The sequence below is a fragment of the Pundamilia nyererei genome, unplaced genomic scaffold (assembly GCF_000239375.1).
Source record: "Pundamilia nyererei isolate P.nyererei 1_Seehausen unplaced genomic scaffold, PunNye1.0 scaffold00674, whole genome shotgun sequence".
In the NCBI taxonomy this organism is placed as follows: Eukaryota; Metazoa; Chordata; class Actinopteri; order Cichliformes; family Cichlidae; genus Pundamilia; species Pundamilia nyererei.
Genome location: NW_005188075.1, coordinates 51,683 through 69,451, shown reverse-complemented (window position 1 = coordinate 69,451; position 17,769 = coordinate 51,683). Strand labels below are relative to the sequence as shown.

Sequence of the window (17,769 nt, the reverse complement as noted above, 5' to 3'; positions counted from 1 at the left end):
ACTAAACTACATACACAGCACACCATCTAAACTAAAGGATAATATATGTCCTACAGCTGTTATCATAATTCAACTACTTTGATTACATATATAAGGTAACATATGATAACAGAATAATATCACAGCCCCTTGTGCCTACTTAGTTTTTTTAAGAAGAAAAAAGAGCGATAAAACAGAAAATTGTAGAAAGCAAAAGTGTTCAATTGTGCCCTGATATAATGGGATATTAGGGGTGATTCTAATCATGGTATAAGGAAACAGCAAAGACATGCAGTTTATTTATTTTAGTTTGAAGGACATAAATTCTAAATTTGTCTCAAAATAACTTCAATTAGAATGAAAATTAGAAAGTGATCATGATAACCTACTAATATGATAATGTGGATGTTTATACAATTATAGTCAGATTGTGTTTCAGACAGCATTTTGTTGATGAGTCATGTAGAAAAAGCAGTGACAAAATGAAAAAAGAAAAACAAAGATGTGTCTTCCAATTAAGACAATTATGGGCTCTCTGGCAAAAAATAATCAGCAACTAATAATTGATACATTCAAGTTACGATTTTAGTGTAATCATTTTCACATGTTGATGAACCTTCACTGTGATAAATCACATAAACTGCAAACAGCTGTGATTTTGTGCTGTTAGAATGAAAAAAAATTCTTGAATGCATTCCACCAGTCTTTTCTCTTTTCTGAATCAACTTCATTCCGAAGTTTCTCTATCAGCTCACTTAATTCTTTTTCATGCTCTTCCTGCAGAGCTTTCTTTTCCTTTTCATCTTTTACATTCTCCATTGTCTTTTCCTGATTTTCCAGTAATTCGCTGATTTCTCTCAGATTGTGTCTTCTTTTTGAGATTTTTTTCACAACATCACTGATTTCTTGGTGCTTTTTGCTTTTCATTGCCTTCAACAGGTCATACTTCTCATCTTTGTCTTTCAGTTGGTTCTCATAATTTTGCTCCATACGACTGTATTTTTCCTTGAATTCATTGAACTCTTCAGCTTTCTTTCTGGCTTCTTCTTCATATTTTTTCTTCAGATTCCCCTCTTCTGTTTTATGTTTGTCCTCCAGGTCTTTTCGTTCGTTCTTCTCCTTTTCTCTCCTGCTCTCATCTTCTTCTTTTCTTTTGTTTTCATAACTTTCTTTTTCCTGTTTGTACTTTTCTTCAAGTTCTTTTGCTTCTTGTCGTCTCTGTTCATCTTCTTGTTCTCGTTTCTCTCTTTCTTCTCTTCGTTCTTTCTCCCAGGCTTCTTGTTTTTCTTGTTGTCTCCTCATCTCTTCTCTGGTCTCTTCCAGCTTTCTCTCCACATTTTTCTTTTCCTCTTTTTCTGTCTGAATTTGTTTGTCTGATTTTTCAAGTTGCATTTTAAAATCCTGCCTACGTCTTTCTTCCTCCTCTTCCCGTTTCCTGTTCTCTTTTTCTCTCATTTCCTGTTCTTTCTTTCTCTCTTCATGCTCCTTATTTAGATATTCCTTCATCTCCTTCAGTTTCTGGTCTCTTTCCTGCTGTATTTTTTCCTTCTCTTCTTTCAGTCGTTTTTCCTCCTCTTGTCGTCTCTGTTTTTCCTCTTGTTCTCGTTTCTCTCTTTCTTCTCTTTGTTCTCTCTCCCACTGCTCCTGTTTCCTTCTTATCTCTCTGCTCTCTTCCAGCTTTCTCTCCACATTTTTCTTTTCCTCTTTTTCGGACTGAATTTGTTTGTCCAACATTTCAAGTTGCATTTTAAACTCCTGCCTACGTCTTTCTTCCTCCTCTTCCCGTTTCCTCTTCTCTTCTTCTCTCATTTCCTGTTCTTTCTTTCTCTCTTCACACTCCTTTTTCATATTATCCTCCATCTCTTTGATTTTCAGCTCTGCTTCCTGCTGCATTTTTTCTTTCTCTTCTTTCAGTCGTTTTCCCTCCTCCTGTCGTCTCTGTTTTTCCTCTTGTCTTCGTTTCTCTCTTTCTTCTCTTCGTTCTTTCTCCCAGGCTTCTTGTTTTCTTTTCATCTCTTCTCTGCTCTCGTCCAGCTTTTTGTCAATCCTTTTCTTTTCTTCTTTTTCTGACTGAATTTGTTTGTCCAATATTTCAAGCTGCCTTTTAAAATCCTGCCTACGTTTTTCTTTCTCCTCTTCCCGTTTCCTGTTCTCTTTTTCTCTCACTTCCTGTTCTTTCTTCCTCTCTTCACGCTCCTTATTTAGATATTCCTCCATCTCCTTGAGTTTCTGGTCTCTTTCCTGCTGAAGTTTTTTCTTCTCTTCTTCCATTCTTTTTGTCATTGCTTTCATTTCTTCCTCATGTTTTCTTTCTAGCTCCTCTCTCTCTCTCTTCATCTCTTCTTCCTTCTCCTTCAGGATTCTCTTCATTTCCTTCTTTATCGCTGCTTCAGCTTCTTCCAGCATCTCATTGGTGAAGCAGTTTCCTCCATTTTCCTTCATCATGGTGTCAATATTTGTCATCAGCTCAGTCACTTGTTGGCGGTTCTCTTTGTCTTCATTATTGAACACATGGTATCTTCCTCCACAGTCAGCAATCAGCTTCTTAAAGGAATCATCACATCCACTTTCAATATAATGTTTAATAGACATTTTTTTAAGCTTATCTCCTTCAGTGAAAAGAATGATGGTGAACTTTTCTGAATTCGGCCCAAAACCTTCCTTTATGAGTTTTAATGTCTCCTTCTCCTCTGGTGTGAGACGACCAATTTTTAACACCAGCAGGAAGACATGTGGTCCTGGAGCCAGAAGACTGACACATTTCACCATCTCCTCATGAACTTCTTCGTGTGACAGAGTTGTGTCAAACAGACCAGGAGTGTCGACCACAACAACAGGACGACCGTCCACCTCACTCTGTGCTTTCTGACACTGTTTGGTGACTGATATTTGACTTGGCATTTCTGTAAACACTTCCTTTCCTAGGATGGTGTTTCCTGATGAGCTCTTTCCATTGCCGGTCTTTCCTATCAGCACAATCCTGAGAGGCTCCGTGTTCTGCTTCTCTTCATCACCTGTAAACACATGATTTTCTTAAAATGTGAACAGTTTATAAAGTAGATGTAAGAATATAATGTCGAACATGATTAATGATTAAAAAAACATTAAATTACTTACGAGTGACCATATTTTTAGGTATCAGATCAATCTGGGCTCGAGCAAATGTTACAGCTGTGTAGCAGCATGGTTTGTTTGTACATCTCATCTGCTCCACAGTGTCCAACAACTTGTGGATCTGCTCTTTATCCTTGATGTTAACAATAACAGGCCTTTGTCCATAACGTTGACAGACCTCCTGGATATTTGGGTCTTTGCTTACAAAGTTACCAACAGGTGGATCTGTAGGATCTGAGTCCACAGTGAACAGAATCATGGTGAAGTCATTGACTCGAGAGCTGAATGTGTTCTGGATGGTCTTTAATTCTCCCTTGTCTTCATCAGTGAGGGGAGCCACAGGTAGGACCAGGATGAAGGCATGGACACCCTCAGGATCACAGAGGGAGATACACCTGAGTGATTCCTCCATCACTGCTTCCTGAGGTTTTCCATACAAGGCAGGCAGCTCCACCAGGGAAACCCAACGTCCACACACCTCTCCCTGATGTTTAACACACTCTGATGAGTTGGAGGCTGAATGAAGCTCAGTCTGACCTAAAATGGCCTTGGCTGCTGACGTCTTCCCTGCTCCTCTCCTCCCACACAGAACCAGGTTTAAAGATGGTTTGATGCTGTGATTGCATTGATTTGTCATTTCCTGAATCTTCTGCATTAACGATCCATAGTTATCTTCAGACATGTTGTAGTACCTTCCTCCACATTCTCTGAGGACTTCATTCACAGAGGAACTCATTTCATTCTCATGTGTGATGACGACCATCGAGTGTTTAAAGGCATTGTGACCAAACAGGCTCAGGATGAACTTCAGAGTTTTTCTCTTCTCCTCACTGAGTTTTGATGGTTTCACCAACAGCAGCAGAACATTTGGTCCAGGATGACAGAGACTCACACAGCTGTTCACTTCTCTTCTCATGTCCTCCTCAGACAGACTGAACATGTCTGGAGTTTTGACCACTGTCAGTAGTTTTCCTCTCCACTCTCCACAGGAGGCCACACAGTGCGTGATGGGTGATTGTTTTTGGCAGTGAAATCCTTGGTACCCAATGATGAAGTTACCAAGTTTTGTCTTCTTATCTTCACTTTTGCCCAGCAGCACAATCCTGAATGCAGACACTGATACAACAGAGAGAAATGCAATGTTACAAGCACATGGTTAAATCAGGTGTGATGTATTTGTACCTTCACACACACACACACTACAGAAAATATTGTCTACCCTTTCAATTTGTTCAGTTTTGGTACAGTCGTTATAATAATGAGAAACTGATGACAAACAAAGCGAATTTTAGGCTTATCTGTTTGTGGCTTCTTATTTGGTCATTGCAGTATGTATAACCTTCTGTTCCTATTGCTAACCACACTGATTTTTTTGCATAGTTTAACCTGTGTAGCTTGTGTAATTATTGTGTAATCTAAAATCAGGCAGAGAAGAAGCCTGTCTAATCTCTAAAGGCAGATCGTTCCACAGTCTTGCGTAGCTATTAGCTTAGCTCTTCATCTTTGTCATCTGCCCCTCCGGCACTTTTCTGGTCATTGTGTCACATGTTTTGCTCCTCTTCAGCCTCCTTAAATAATAACTATACTTTTAATAAATGCAGCCTGTTAGCAGCTTATGAGAGAGAGAGGTAAGTAAATATGAGTGTCAGTTTTATGCGCTGTGTCTGCTCAAAGCTGAATCCTACTTGGTTCAATCAGCTGGCTTTTGACAGTTTCGAGGGCATGGTCCAAAAGAATAGAAGACCTAATGCAATTGGTCAATTATATGGACAATTCAGATTCCTGCCTTAAACAGAGTTACAGATTAAAGTAGCCCTCATGTTGCTGCCACAGCATATTTGTTTACAATTTGGAAAATAAAGTTTGCCAAATTATTTATCAGGAGTTATTGTTTGCTGTGTAACTGTGGAAATACTGACAACTGTCACTGGATTACTTTACTGCTGAAAAAAATCTTTGAAACTGGAGGATTCAAAAAAAGGTTCTGAAGGTCATGTACTACTGTCCAATTAATCTGTTATACAATACCACATACCCATTTTAATTTTAGAAATAATGAGCAACACGCACCATTATTGAAAAAAAAAAACCAACTGTATTTTTCGGACCATAAGGTGCACCGGATTAAGCATTAAGCGAAACAAAACAGTCAGATAAGTCAAACTTATCTGGACTTTACTTTGCGTCCACTTCTCTACCATTGATTCATTAATGTTGAATTCTCTGCAGCTGCTCTATTCTCACGTTGTTGCAGTATATTAATAACTAACCTCATATTGTGGATGAATTATCTCAGTTTGATTTGATTTGATATACCTTTATTAGTCCCACAAGGGGAAATTTCATAAGGCTGCCGACCTATTGCACGCAATGGCGGTGCCATCTTACCCTCCGACCATACATACATTACACAAACATCACATGGGGAAGACAGGTCAGAGAGGTATAACAATGGAAAATGCACCACATGAGGAAAGATGAGGAGAAAAAATAACTCCCCCCAGACTGAGCTCCAACAGGGAGATCAGTTTGAGAACAGAAAAAACACCTCTGCACATGAAAAAACTCTTAATACACCAAAGAAACACATGACAAGCAAAAGGGGGGGTAAATGGTGCAGCATCATAAGGGAATAAGCGTCGAAGGCGTTTGGAAAGGGAGGGGGGATGAGTGTGTGCATATCAGTGTGTGTGTGTGTGTGTCCAGAGTTCAGCTGAGACAGTGTCTTTCGCCCTGCTAGGCTCAGTAAACAGTCTTCCAGCCAACCCAGGTGGCCTTGCATCGAATGGGAAGGAACAGACTCAACACAGTCGTTATCAGGGTGTTCTCCTGACTGAAGTTTGGTCCGTTCACAGCATCCTGCTATGCGATTGCATTTGTCTCTAACCATCAGGAACCTTCACATTAACTTTTATCGAGCGGAAGAAAAGTTAGCGTTCATCCTCCAGCTTTACTGTGTTTATGCTATGCTAACATAGCTGTTTCGCTAGCGATCACGTAGCACATCATTATATAAGTAAGTAAAGTTTATTTATTAAGCGCTTTTCATAGACAGTCACAAAGCGCTGCACACGGAGATTAAAATAAACAGTACGATAAATAGCAAAATGCACAATATACACAATATGGAGTTTAAATGTAAATTAAAATATAAGAATGTAAAAAACATTGGTCAACAGAAAGCTTGTTTAAACAGTAAAGTTTTTAACTGTTTTTTAAAGGATTCCACAGAGTCAGCCAAACGTAGTTGTAGAGGTAGACTGTTCCACAGCCTTGGTGCCACAGACTGAAAGGCTCCGCCCCCTTTCATCTTCAGTCGTGTTCGGGGAGCAACCAACAAACTCTGAGTCTGTGAGCGGAGACGGCGAGCAGCAGTGTATTTTGTGAGAAGCTTGGATAAATAATCTGGGGCCATTTAGTGCTCTGTACGTTAAAACAATAATTTTAAAACGAATTCTAAAATCTATTGTGAGCCAATGTAAAGAACATAAAATAGGAGTGATGTGAGCTCGCTGGGTAGAGCGAGTTAGTAGCCTGGCTGCTGCATTTTGTATAGCTTGGAGGCGAGAAAGAGATGATTTATCCAAGCTGGTAAACAGGGAATTACAATAATCTAAATGCGATGACACAAATGCATGGACAATTTTTTCCAGTTCAGCTGAGGAGGCCATATAAGATAAGATAAAACTTTATTAATCCCTCGGGTGGGTTCCTCTGGGAAATTCGGTAAGTCGCAGTTTAGACATATTCCTTAAATGAAAGAAACAGGAACGAGACAGAGATTTTACGTGTGAGTCAAGGCCCAAAGAAGAGTCAAATATTACTCCAAGATTTCGAATATTTGGCTCAGCAGAAGAACAGAAAGGGGCAAGAACCGGACTGATTTTAGAATATAGATCAGGAGGAGCTATGATCATGGTCTCTATATATAGCAGCTAGCCCAACTTCAGTAACCCTACAAACGTGTCAATGGAAAATTGTATTTAGTAGTCAGTATAATCTTTTAGTGATATAAGTTTGCTTATGGTAGGATGCTGTTTGTAGTTATTTGGTAGTGACAGGATGTGTGATTTTTAGCAGGCTTGGTTCACCCCCACATCCTGGGAGCATGGGAGAGGTCGTACCTTGTTTTATTGTTTTAACGTAGCTATGTCTGTTTTAGTCTAAGTGCTTTAACTGCTGGACTTCCTCACCGTGCCATCTAGGGTGGGGGAGACTACCCTCTTTATGACCAAGGATGTACCTTTTGTGCTTTCATGTTATATGACCCTTTGATCAGCAGGAGACACACACACACACACACCCCTACTGAAGTATAAATAAAGATTGGGGCAGTTTCTTAGTGCGAGTCTCTGAGACTGCCCTTGCTAGCAAGAACTCTGTGTGTTTCTCTTCTCTGAGTCTTTACTGAAGAAGTGTTTTAGAATATTTTCCCTAACAAAACATCACTGCTGTTTAGTTTCCTGTCTTCATTTATGTTGGAAGTGATAGCAGAGCTGTACGTCTGAATTCTTTCATTAATCTCTCAGTCAGAACATGCTATATCATGTTTAGGTGGAAGCTAGCGAGCTAACTTCCTGCTAACTTCCTGCTAACTTCTAACTCCGTTAAATGTAATAAATCCTGTTTTCATGGATGCCTGGATGTTAAACTTCATAGTTACACCTGGTAAAGCAGCAACGCTGATCATTTTATTAAAGATGAAAGAATTTAGACAGTTTAACTCTCAGTCATGCCGCAGTGTTCGTTTGACTGAGTAAATTTAATTTTACAAATAATGAACAAATATAAAGCATGCTTATGTTGCTGCCAGTAAGTGTGCATCACTCAGTAAAATACAGCTGTACATATCTGACTGCAGAGCTCCACTCACTGTGGGTTCAGGCTCCACTGTTATAGTTCATTCAGATAATATTACAGGTTCTCTGAGCAGACCGTCTGTGTAGTGGACAGGATATGTGGATATGGCTGTCTTTGGTAAGTAGCTCATCTGTCTGAACTAGTGTCTGATAAACAGTTCAGGTTGTTGTCATCATTTTGTGTAAATCTATTTATAGCTGCTGCGTGCTTACAGAAATGGAAAAAGTATTGAACACACATCATTTAACACTGAATTCAGTGTTAAATGATGTGTGTTGTTGGTGATGACAGCTTGTTTTCTTTTAAAAAATTGTACCTGTTGATTCCGGGTCTTTCTGTAGCAAGGGGTCGCTGGCTCCTGGACAACTCCTCATATAATTCTTTTCCCTCTGTCCGAAATCTTGTGCGGATGTTGATGATGATGTTCTTTCCACTTGCAGGCCCAAATGGTGCTGGCTGGAACCTTCAGAAGTTTAGAAAATCTTCTGTAACCAGTGCCATCAGTATGTTTTGCAAGAATAAAGTTTTGGTCTTGACAGAGCTCATTGGTTTTACCCATTATGAGGCGTTTCTTGTGTGACACCTTGGTGATGACACACCTTTTTACAGGTCATCATTTGGTCAGATAATATTAAGTGGCCAGAGTGCTTCCTAATTACTGATAGATTTCAGCTGTTGTCTTGACTTCCACTGCCCTTTTGCACCTCCCTGTCTTGCACATTTCCTTCGTGTCATTTCATAATATTACATATACATTAATTTATAGACATCTATGTTTTGATTTCTTTGCGTGTGTGAATTGGAAACACATTCTCATCCCAACATGTAACATACCAATGCTATGTGACCAATCATCTGTATATTTTGCGTTTGGAGGCATGAGAGCCAGCTGGAATTAATCTATACATGTAAATGTGTTTCACGTCCTGATCATGAATCACTCTGAAAAACACTATGTGATAGGGTTAAGGTTATGGTTGGGGCTGGAATGGATGGCTGGAGCCTCGGCTCTAAGCGTGTCTTGACAGTCCGGAGCGTCTCAGGCCCTGATAAATCGTCAGTATGTTATGTGTTGGGAATGACAATGCTCTTGAATTGGATGGGTTCCTGCCAATTCGGTGTACATAGCACCTTTAGAAATGTATTTACTAAGAAATGTGGTGACATGTTCAATGCTTATTTTACCTGCTGTATATGTATATATCATCTCAGTTGCATTTACTTACTCTGATGAGAGGAGATTTTCCCGAAGAGAGGGAATCTTGAAGCCAGTCCATGAGTCCCTGTGAAAGTAATTTACAGCTCATTATTTCTGTTCAATAAAAGGTGATCTTGAGTGAAGATTTTTTTTTCTTTATCCACTTACAAGTTTTTTTAAGATTTCCTGGCAAAGTCTGTGTTGTTTCTTGAAATGGTTCATGGATAACATGCTCTCCATTGTGCTCCTTTACAATTTGACCCAGACGTGTTAATAGCTCTCTACTCCCAAGGTTGCTCTGCCATAAGTATCTATACCTACATTTCTTGATCAGGCTTTTTATTGGTTCAGTTTGCATACAACTGTCCACCCAGGTTGAGCTTTCCTCTTTTGGTGTTAATATGACTATCAATGAATGATCAAATGATCGTTCGCTGTAGTTTTCAAGGACTTTGCAGAGTATCTGTTTTTGTTGTTCATTGAAGTCTTCAGGTTGTAGAACTAACAGGAACACATGAGGTCCAGGATCTGAGTTTTTTGCACAGTTTTGTACAAATGCTGTCAGTTGGTCCATTTTAGGAAAGACCAGATCTGTAGTGTTGATAACACCAATTTTCTTGCCTTCCACTGTTCCACTCATTCCGAGATGGTAATAGTCAGATTGACTTAACACATCCTCGCCCAGTATTAAGTCTCCCAGTGATTTTCTGTCACGCCATCTGCCCCCCAGCAGAATAACCCTCAGCTCAGACACTGAAATGGCAAAATAAAACACATGTCAATTTATATGCTGTACATGTAATTGAGGAAAGTGACCACAGATGAGATATTATTGATTATTAAACATTAGATAATGCACAATCTGGGCGTTGGACTGAGATTTTTAGCTTTGTATTTTTCTTACTACAAAAGGCAATCCACCCCCAGACCCAGGAGATGGTTCCCTTTACTCTAGGGTGGAAACAAGCAGACCGCCCCTGGTCCTGCAGCAGCAGGGAAGCCCAACAAACAGATGGCCAGCTCCTCCTCCTGGCCCCCAGTCCCAGATGGTGAACAGAGACCAGCGGTGTGAAGACCCCATATCTAACTCTGCTCGCTCATATGTGGTGTTGCTGCGTGCTGTTCTAAAGTGCATTTAAAACTTGGGAGGGGCATAGTACCAACGACTCTCTGCCAGACAGCAGCTGTGTCAGCACGGCCCCTCCCGAGAACCTCAATGTCTACATGTACTTATATTGAGACGTGGGCCCCGGCACCAGAGGTGAGGCTGAGTAAACCGAAAATATAAAAATAAAATACATAAAGTTCTCTTGCTGCATAACTACAGTATGTTCAACATTCTAAACTCAGTTCTTACTGTGTGGTGGCAGGAATTCATAGCTCGAACTGCGCGTCAGCGGCTGCACATCTGTGCCTGAAAGAAATACAGACACCATTTTAGTCACATTATCCTGTATTTTTCCAGCCTTATTGAGATTAACATGTCTTTTTAAGAGAGACCTGCAGACATGCAAGTGAACACAAACATCCAAATCATGTGCAATAACAGATGACTGCAAGAGTGACAGAGCAGTCACACAGACCAAAAGAGTTATTCTCTTGTTCCTTTAAAACGCACATTTTTCTATTATAACCAGTTCTGATAATTTCAGCTCCTTCTGCAGGTCTTTAGTACTCTTTGGGGGCTAACAGCTGAGGTGTGATTGATTGATTGATAATACTTTATTCATCCCGAGGGAAATTGGGTTAAGTCTGCCAGCCGTGCCAGCACCATCTTACCCTCCGACCATACATACATTACACAAAAATCACATGGGGAAGACAGGTCAGAGAGGTATAACATGGAAAATGCACAACATGAGGAACGATAAGGAGAAAAAAAAGAACTCCCCCCAGACTGAGCTCCAACAGAGAGATCAGTTTGAGAACAGAAAAAAAACACCTCTGCACATGAATCATCATATCTCACAACACAGAAGACATGAGCTTCGAAGGCGTTTGGGGGGGTGAGTGTACATGTGTATGTGTGCGTGTGTGTGTTTCATGTCAACCGAGAGAAAGTGTCCCGTCACCCGGTTAAGCAAAAGTCAACAATCTTCGATCAACGCGGATGGTCTTGAAGGAGGAACAAAGAGTTCGACAACAATCCTGTTATCATGGAGAATGTTTGTTGTTCCAGTCAGCTTCCACCTTGGCAGCCTTCAGCTGGTGCCTTTGGGATAGCTGCATGAGTGAAGATGAATGATTTGGGTTTAGTGCGAACAACTGCATCCAATTTTTACAGCTGCTCTAATGTCCGTCACTGGTCACCAGGTCTCTCAATTCCCATTGTTCTTCCCTAATTCCATATTGCGTTCAAAACACAGTCTGAGTACTCACAGCCCTGCCCATGGTCCATCATGTCGGCCAGCCTTATGGGATTTTGAACAGCTGTAGCTGCTTCTTGTACTTCGATAAGCCGGGACCGAGCCAACTCCAGTCAGCCAGAACTCTGTTATCGTGGTTCCAAATTGATAGATGTCCTCCAATGTCCTCCATTGAGAGTGTTGCCAGACACACGACGCAACCGACCATCGAGTATCCGGCAGCAAACGTCTCCACAGGACAATTGGGCTCTCCCAAGCCCAGCAGGGTGTCAATTCTGTTACAGGACCAGTTGATCAAATCCATAATTCTTTAGGTTTCAGAGAACAAGTCTGAGAAACTCTTTGAGGGTTAGAGATAAGCAAGTCTATACAAAAGACATAAGAAGCCAAGCAGGAAAGATAAGGGAGAGGAAGAAAAGTGCGACCGCCTCCGTCCTGGGCCTTCCTGTGTTTTCTACTGGCTCCCAGGGGTGTTGTTGCGGCTTTTCAGTCTTTATCAAGTATGTTTCATGACACACATACGCACAGCAACAATCTATGTTTGTCTTTTCTCTTACTTACTTTATTTTATTACAGATGCAACAGTTGGAGACCAATTGTGCTCATCCTTTATTTTAAATTGCTTTTCCATCTCCTTTCTTATCTCTGCTGGTCAACTCTCACTTTGCTACACAATGGGCTCAGGGGATTGGGCAGCTCATCTGCAACCGGAAGGTCGCCGGTTCGATCCCCCTGCTCTCTCTGTCCTGGTCGTTGTGTCCTTGGGCAAGACACTTCACCTACCGCCTACTGGTGATGGCCAGAGGGGCCGATGGCGCGATATGGCAGCCTCGCTTCTGTCAGTCTGCCCCAGGGCAGCTGTGGCTACAACTGTAGCTGCCTCCACCAGTGTGTGAATGTGTGTGTGAATGGGTGGATGACTGGATATGTAAAGCGCTTTGGGTGCCTTAGGGACTAGAAAAGCTCTATATAAATACAGGCCATTTACCATGGAAAAGTGCTATATAAATGCAATCCATTATTATTATTATCATTTTTATAATAATAATAATAATAATAATAATAATAATAAATACTCAATGTGAAAAATAAAAAACAAAAAACCCGACATAAACAAATGTGTTTGACACAACAGGGAACACAGATTACGATTCCGCTTCAAAAAGCTGAAATGAACAAAAAGAGAAATGACACTTTAAAAAAGTTATGATTGCTTTTGCAGGCTAGTAAATATTGCAAGTGTGATTTTATTTACACAATGAATGCAGTGCATTACATTGCAAAGGACTTTACAAGCAACCTGTCCTCTATGTGTGCCTTCTTCCTGTTTTGTACATATTTCTGTAGTTTGTATATCATCTGTTATTTCCTCTTGCTGTCCTATTTAAATTTTTAATTCCATACACAGTTTGTGTGGAGCACAATTTGCAATGACAATACAACGCTATTCTAATCTATTCACCACCAGAATGAGAAAAAAAAAGATCTAGATGATTACAGCCTCCTTTAACTCACCAGGTGTTGCAGTTTCCATAATATCAACTGTCACATCAGAGTAATTCAACTGAAGAACAGCTGCTTCTAACACCTAGATGAAGAATGCAGATTTAGGTGAGACAAAAACATCATCAGTCAGGTTTATAAAAACTACATTTTTTGTCAAAGCAAAACAACACAAAAGTGAGTTACCGATTGACAGATTATTTAAACACAGTTGCAAAAGCTTCAGCTTGGATTACTGCAACTAAAATATTTCCAGCACACAGACACATACAAACAGTCTTACATTCATTCTAATACGCACTCATTAGATGAAAATTTACAGCCAAAAAGAATGGGAGAGAGATTACGAGAAAGCTCATTTTTAAAAATGACTTTGCTATAGTTATTTTAACAAACAAAGATTCAGCCAATCTGAGGAAGGCTGTTCCAGACTTTAGGTGCTATAATCAAACGTGGGAAGCACCAAATGCTTTGTTGCTGTACTTCAGTAGAATTTTCAGGTATTTGTACTCTACTCGAGTATTTTTTTCTGAAAACAAGTACAGAGTGTCCTGTGCAGCGTGCTCCGGGAGTTTGGGGTGTCTGGCCCATTGCTTACCAATCAATCCTTATAGGACAGTTGCAAGCGCTTGGTCCGCAGAGCCAGCAATAATTCGAACTTGTTCACAATGGATGTTGGACTCTGCAGGGCTGGAATTTGTCACAGATTCTCTGTATAATTCTTATGAACAGAATTTCTAAGCGTAGCCTCGAAGGCCTCCGATTTGGTGGTTTCAGAATCTCGTCTCTAGTCAGATGATGTGTTTCTGTTGGCTTCATCGGGTGAGGAGGAGGTGGAGGAGTTTAAGTATTTCAGGGTCTAGTTCACAAGTGATGGGAGGAGGGAGCGGGAGATCGACACACTGACTGGTGCTGCAGCTGCAGTGATGCAGATACTGCACTGCTCCATTGTGGTAAAAAGAGAGCAAAGCTCTCAGTTTACCTACCGGCTGATCTACATCCCTACCCTCACCTGTGGTTAAAAATCAAAGAAAGATCGCGGACACAAGCAGCAGAAATGAGATTTTGGGTCCAGTCTGCTCCATACAGCTCAGGCCGTAACAGAAACATAAAAACAAAAATATCTTCTATGATCTCATAAAACCAGAGACAGAAATAAAACAGGCTGCTGTCTTTCATTGTTTGTTCTACAACGCTTTCAATATGTCATCTTCTTTATGTTTTTATGGCATTTAGAATACGTCATGAACATCTCCAAAAGTTGATTCTGTTCATCTGGACGTAGCGTTTTGTGGTAGAAACACTAATCCAGGTGACTTCTTCAGTCTCAGCTGACTGCAGGTTTCAACCTTATAAACAGTACATTTGCATAATGACTGAAACCAGCCCACTGAAGGAACAATGGGCTGGGAGGGCAGTTTCTTAATCTTAATTATGCAAATTCTCATGACCACTGATCAAAAATCATGAACATTTTACTTTCATGACGCTGGCCTCACTGTGGCACAGGCAGTCAGTTTTCAGGCTTCACCACTAGGTGGGGCTCTTTACTATAATTTTTTGGTACCACTGACTTAAACACAGTTCACAGCAATGTTGGTAAAACCAGAAGATTAATGATAATAAAAACAACAACAATGAAGATGTGAAAGGGGGACCTGATTTACACCAACCTAAAGGGCAGTACAATAGTCAGGTTGTGATTAAAAACATGAGTTAAAAAAAAAAAAAAAAGTAAAATATAATAAGTTTGTTGGTTCAGGCACGAGTTCCTGCCCCATGTGGAGGAGTTTAAGTATCTCGTGGTCTTGTTTACGAGTGATGGGAGAAGGGAGCCGGAGATCAACAGATGGGCTCCGGACGCTGCACCGGTCCGTTGTGGTGAAGAGAGAGCTGAGTGTAAAAGCGAAGCTTTCAATTTACCGGCCGATCTACGTCCCTACCCTCACCTATGGCCACGAGCTGTGGGTAGTGACCGAAAGAACGAGATCGCAGATACAAGTGGTGGAAATGAGCTTCCTCCGAAGGGTGGCTGGCCTCTCCCTTAGAGATAGGGTGAGAAGTTCGGCCATCCGGGAGGGGCTCAGAGTAGAGCAGCTGCTGCTCCACATCGAAAGGAGCCAGCTGAGGTGGTTTGGGCATCTGACAAGGATGCCTCCTGGGCGCCTCCTGGGTGAGGTGTTCCGGGCATGTCCCACCGGGAGGAGGCCCCGGGGCAGACCCAGGACACGCTGGAGAGATTATATCTCTCGGCTGGCCTGGGAACGCCTTGGTGTTCCCCCGGATAAGCTGGAGGAGGTGGCTGGGGAGAGGGAGGTCTGGGCCTCTTTGCTTAGGCTGCTGCCCCCGCGACCCGGCCTTGGATAAAGCGGATGAAGATGGATGGATAAACAATCGATGTTGAGCAGCGTTAACATATATACAGCTAACAGATATACAGATATAACAGATCTGTACAGAATAATGCAGTAAAATTATGCCAAGACCATATTTATATACATTTTTGACAGTGCTAGAAGTTATCTGTATAATATAAGTCATCATAAATCCATGCAAACTGGCATTCCTTTAATCAATATTGGATAATATTACTTTAAAACATATAAAGCACTATTTTATATAAGATGTATTTACATTAGATTTTACATTTAATTCTGGTCAAATATCCCAATTTTCTACCATGTCATTACCTTAAACAAACAATTCTGTTATAACTGCTCTCCTTGCTGTAAAACATCTCAAGTATGCTACAATCTTGTCTTCTAGCTGTAACTATAGTTAATTTATTTATATTAATTTTTAACAAATATCTTACAAATAAAACTGAGTATGCTTTAAATGACGTTTTTCTCAAATCGGCGCAGCAGAAGGAAAGGACTGTAGTTCCACAAACATTCTCTCAAATAAAGTTTTGTCCGTCAGAATATCTGTACAAATGAAGTCACTCTACTTTTCCAGAAAGAGCGTCTTAATTAACATGGACAGAGTAAGTATAGTCATCTACCTTCTGTTTGCTTTGAGTAACTGAGTGTTACAACTGCCTGCTGCTCCACCCCCACCCCCCCTTACTTTTGAAATGTCTTCTCTGCACTCTGCTAACGCCAAATCGGGTGTGGTCACCGACTACAAACAGGAACAGACGCTTTTTCGTACAAATGAATAGGCCTAAATAAATCTCTGAAACAAAAGACCTAATAAATAATTTCTGAATTCTATACGCAGCTAGGTAGATCTTTACAAGCCTTTACTGAGTATCTCTTGTTAAAAGCGTAAATTTACCAGCAGCTTTGTTTTACGTAAGCTCTTCTTCCTGTTTTGCCAAACCCGAATCTGAAATGGCGGAAATCAATCTTTTTACTCAAACTTTACAATTTCAGATCTGATCCTTCAAAATGCTGTCAGTGTCACAGTGTCACCTTAAATGTACTCAATTTAAACACGAAATGAACATTAGATCACACATTAAACCGCAGACATCGCGTCTGTTTGAGAAGTGATGTCCTTGTTTCCTTTTAAACACTTTTTGAAGTAAAAATACTTTTTAATTTCACTAATGTATCTGAAATCGCGTCAGTTTTTACGTGATATGACAGTTTGTGTAGAGTCGAAGTGAGTTTCAGCTCAGTCAGAGTCGTTACTGTGACAAATAAGAAACTTTCGATTTAATCTGAGCAGACTCGAGCTGTACAATCAGTGATGGATTTTCAGTTAGTGAGGTCAATAAAGAAGCTTGTGTGGTTCAATGATCGGTTTATCCGCTATCAGCATGTTTCTCCCTTTGTTTTTATTTTTATATTTTAATGTTATGTTGAGTTACTCACCTTGAGTGTTCGCCACTAACCTTCTCCGCAAGAAAAGTTAAAGTACTCAACAAGATTAACGCTTGACAAGTACGAGCTTGCGCTGCAATCATGCTTTTTTGTTTTTTTACCGTAACTGGTAAAGCAGCAAATAAACACTGAACATTTCAACTGTGACATTTGTGAGGTTGATTTAAACCCGTCAGTCTTGTTACCTGCACGAGACGACCGCGAAAATGGCAAAACAAATTTACGTCACCACACGATGCTGTTTACAGGACAAGTCGGCGATCTGGAGAATCTCGTTATCGTTCCTCGCTTTTTATTACTCCGATTTCAGCTTTTTCGCCCCACAACCAGAGCGTGCAGTTTACTTTGTGTGCATTCAAATGGAGTCGAGTCAACTAGCGCCCCCTGTGGCTAAGTGCCATAGCCAGATTATTCCTCATTCATCTCCAAGAATGAGGGGACACTGTCCGTGACTTGGAGAGCCCAGCTGGTGCTCCGTATGCAAGGAGAACTATCCTGGATCCAGGTGCGGATCTAGAGAAATTTTCTTAGGGTGGGATGGAAATCAAAGGGGCTGTCAAAATGAAAGCCTTTTAGCCTTTTCTTATTATAAAAAAATTACAAATAAAACTGTTTACAGATGTTATATACAATAACTATCAAAACCTATTCACATTTAATTTGACTTTCACAGAAATCCCACCTCTCCTTGTGGCTACAGAGTACTTGCTTACCAAGGTTAGCACCTTGGTAACATTCACTAATTACAATGTTCCACATTTCCTCGCCTTTTAAGTCATTTTTAGTCTTTTTAGAGTTTTTTTGGTTGTTTAGCAGTAATGTTTCTGCCTATTTACTTCAGCCCATGAAATCGAATGCAGATCTTCCTGATGTGAGATTTACATAAATCTAAGTAATTTTGTTTGTCGTTATCATTAAT

The 17,769-nt window shown here is 40.5% G+C and overlaps 1 protein-coding gene across 1 annotated transcript in view; it reads right to left on the bottom strand.

The window, feature by feature from the left end:
- The window catches only part of LOC102216120 (GTPase IMAP family member 8-like), a 31,945-nt gene extending 14,705 nt beyond the window's left edge, over window positions 1–17,240 (bottom strand). The window contains exons 1-8 of the mRNA XM_013907971.1: window positions 17,036–17,240; window positions 13,033–13,105; window positions 10,509–10,565; window positions 9,320–9,904; window positions 9,180–9,236; window positions 8,270–8,416; window positions 3,097–4,209; window positions 1,947–2,993 (exon numbers count right to left, since the gene is read on the bottom strand). Of these exons, the coding sequence (XP_013763425.1) occupies window positions 1,947–2,993; window positions 3,097–4,209; window positions 8,270–8,416; window positions 9,180–9,236; window positions 9,320–9,904; window positions 10,509–10,565; window positions 13,033–13,051 (3,025 nt within the window). The 5' untranslated portion in view covers window positions 13,052–13,105; window positions 17,036–17,240. The remainder of the gene's footprint in view (window positions 1–1,946; window positions 2,994–3,096; window positions 4,210–8,269; window positions 8,417–9,179; window positions 9,237–9,319; window positions 9,905–10,508; window positions 10,566–13,032; window positions 13,106–17,035) is intronic.
- Window positions 17,241–17,769: the final 529 nt, after the last annotated feature.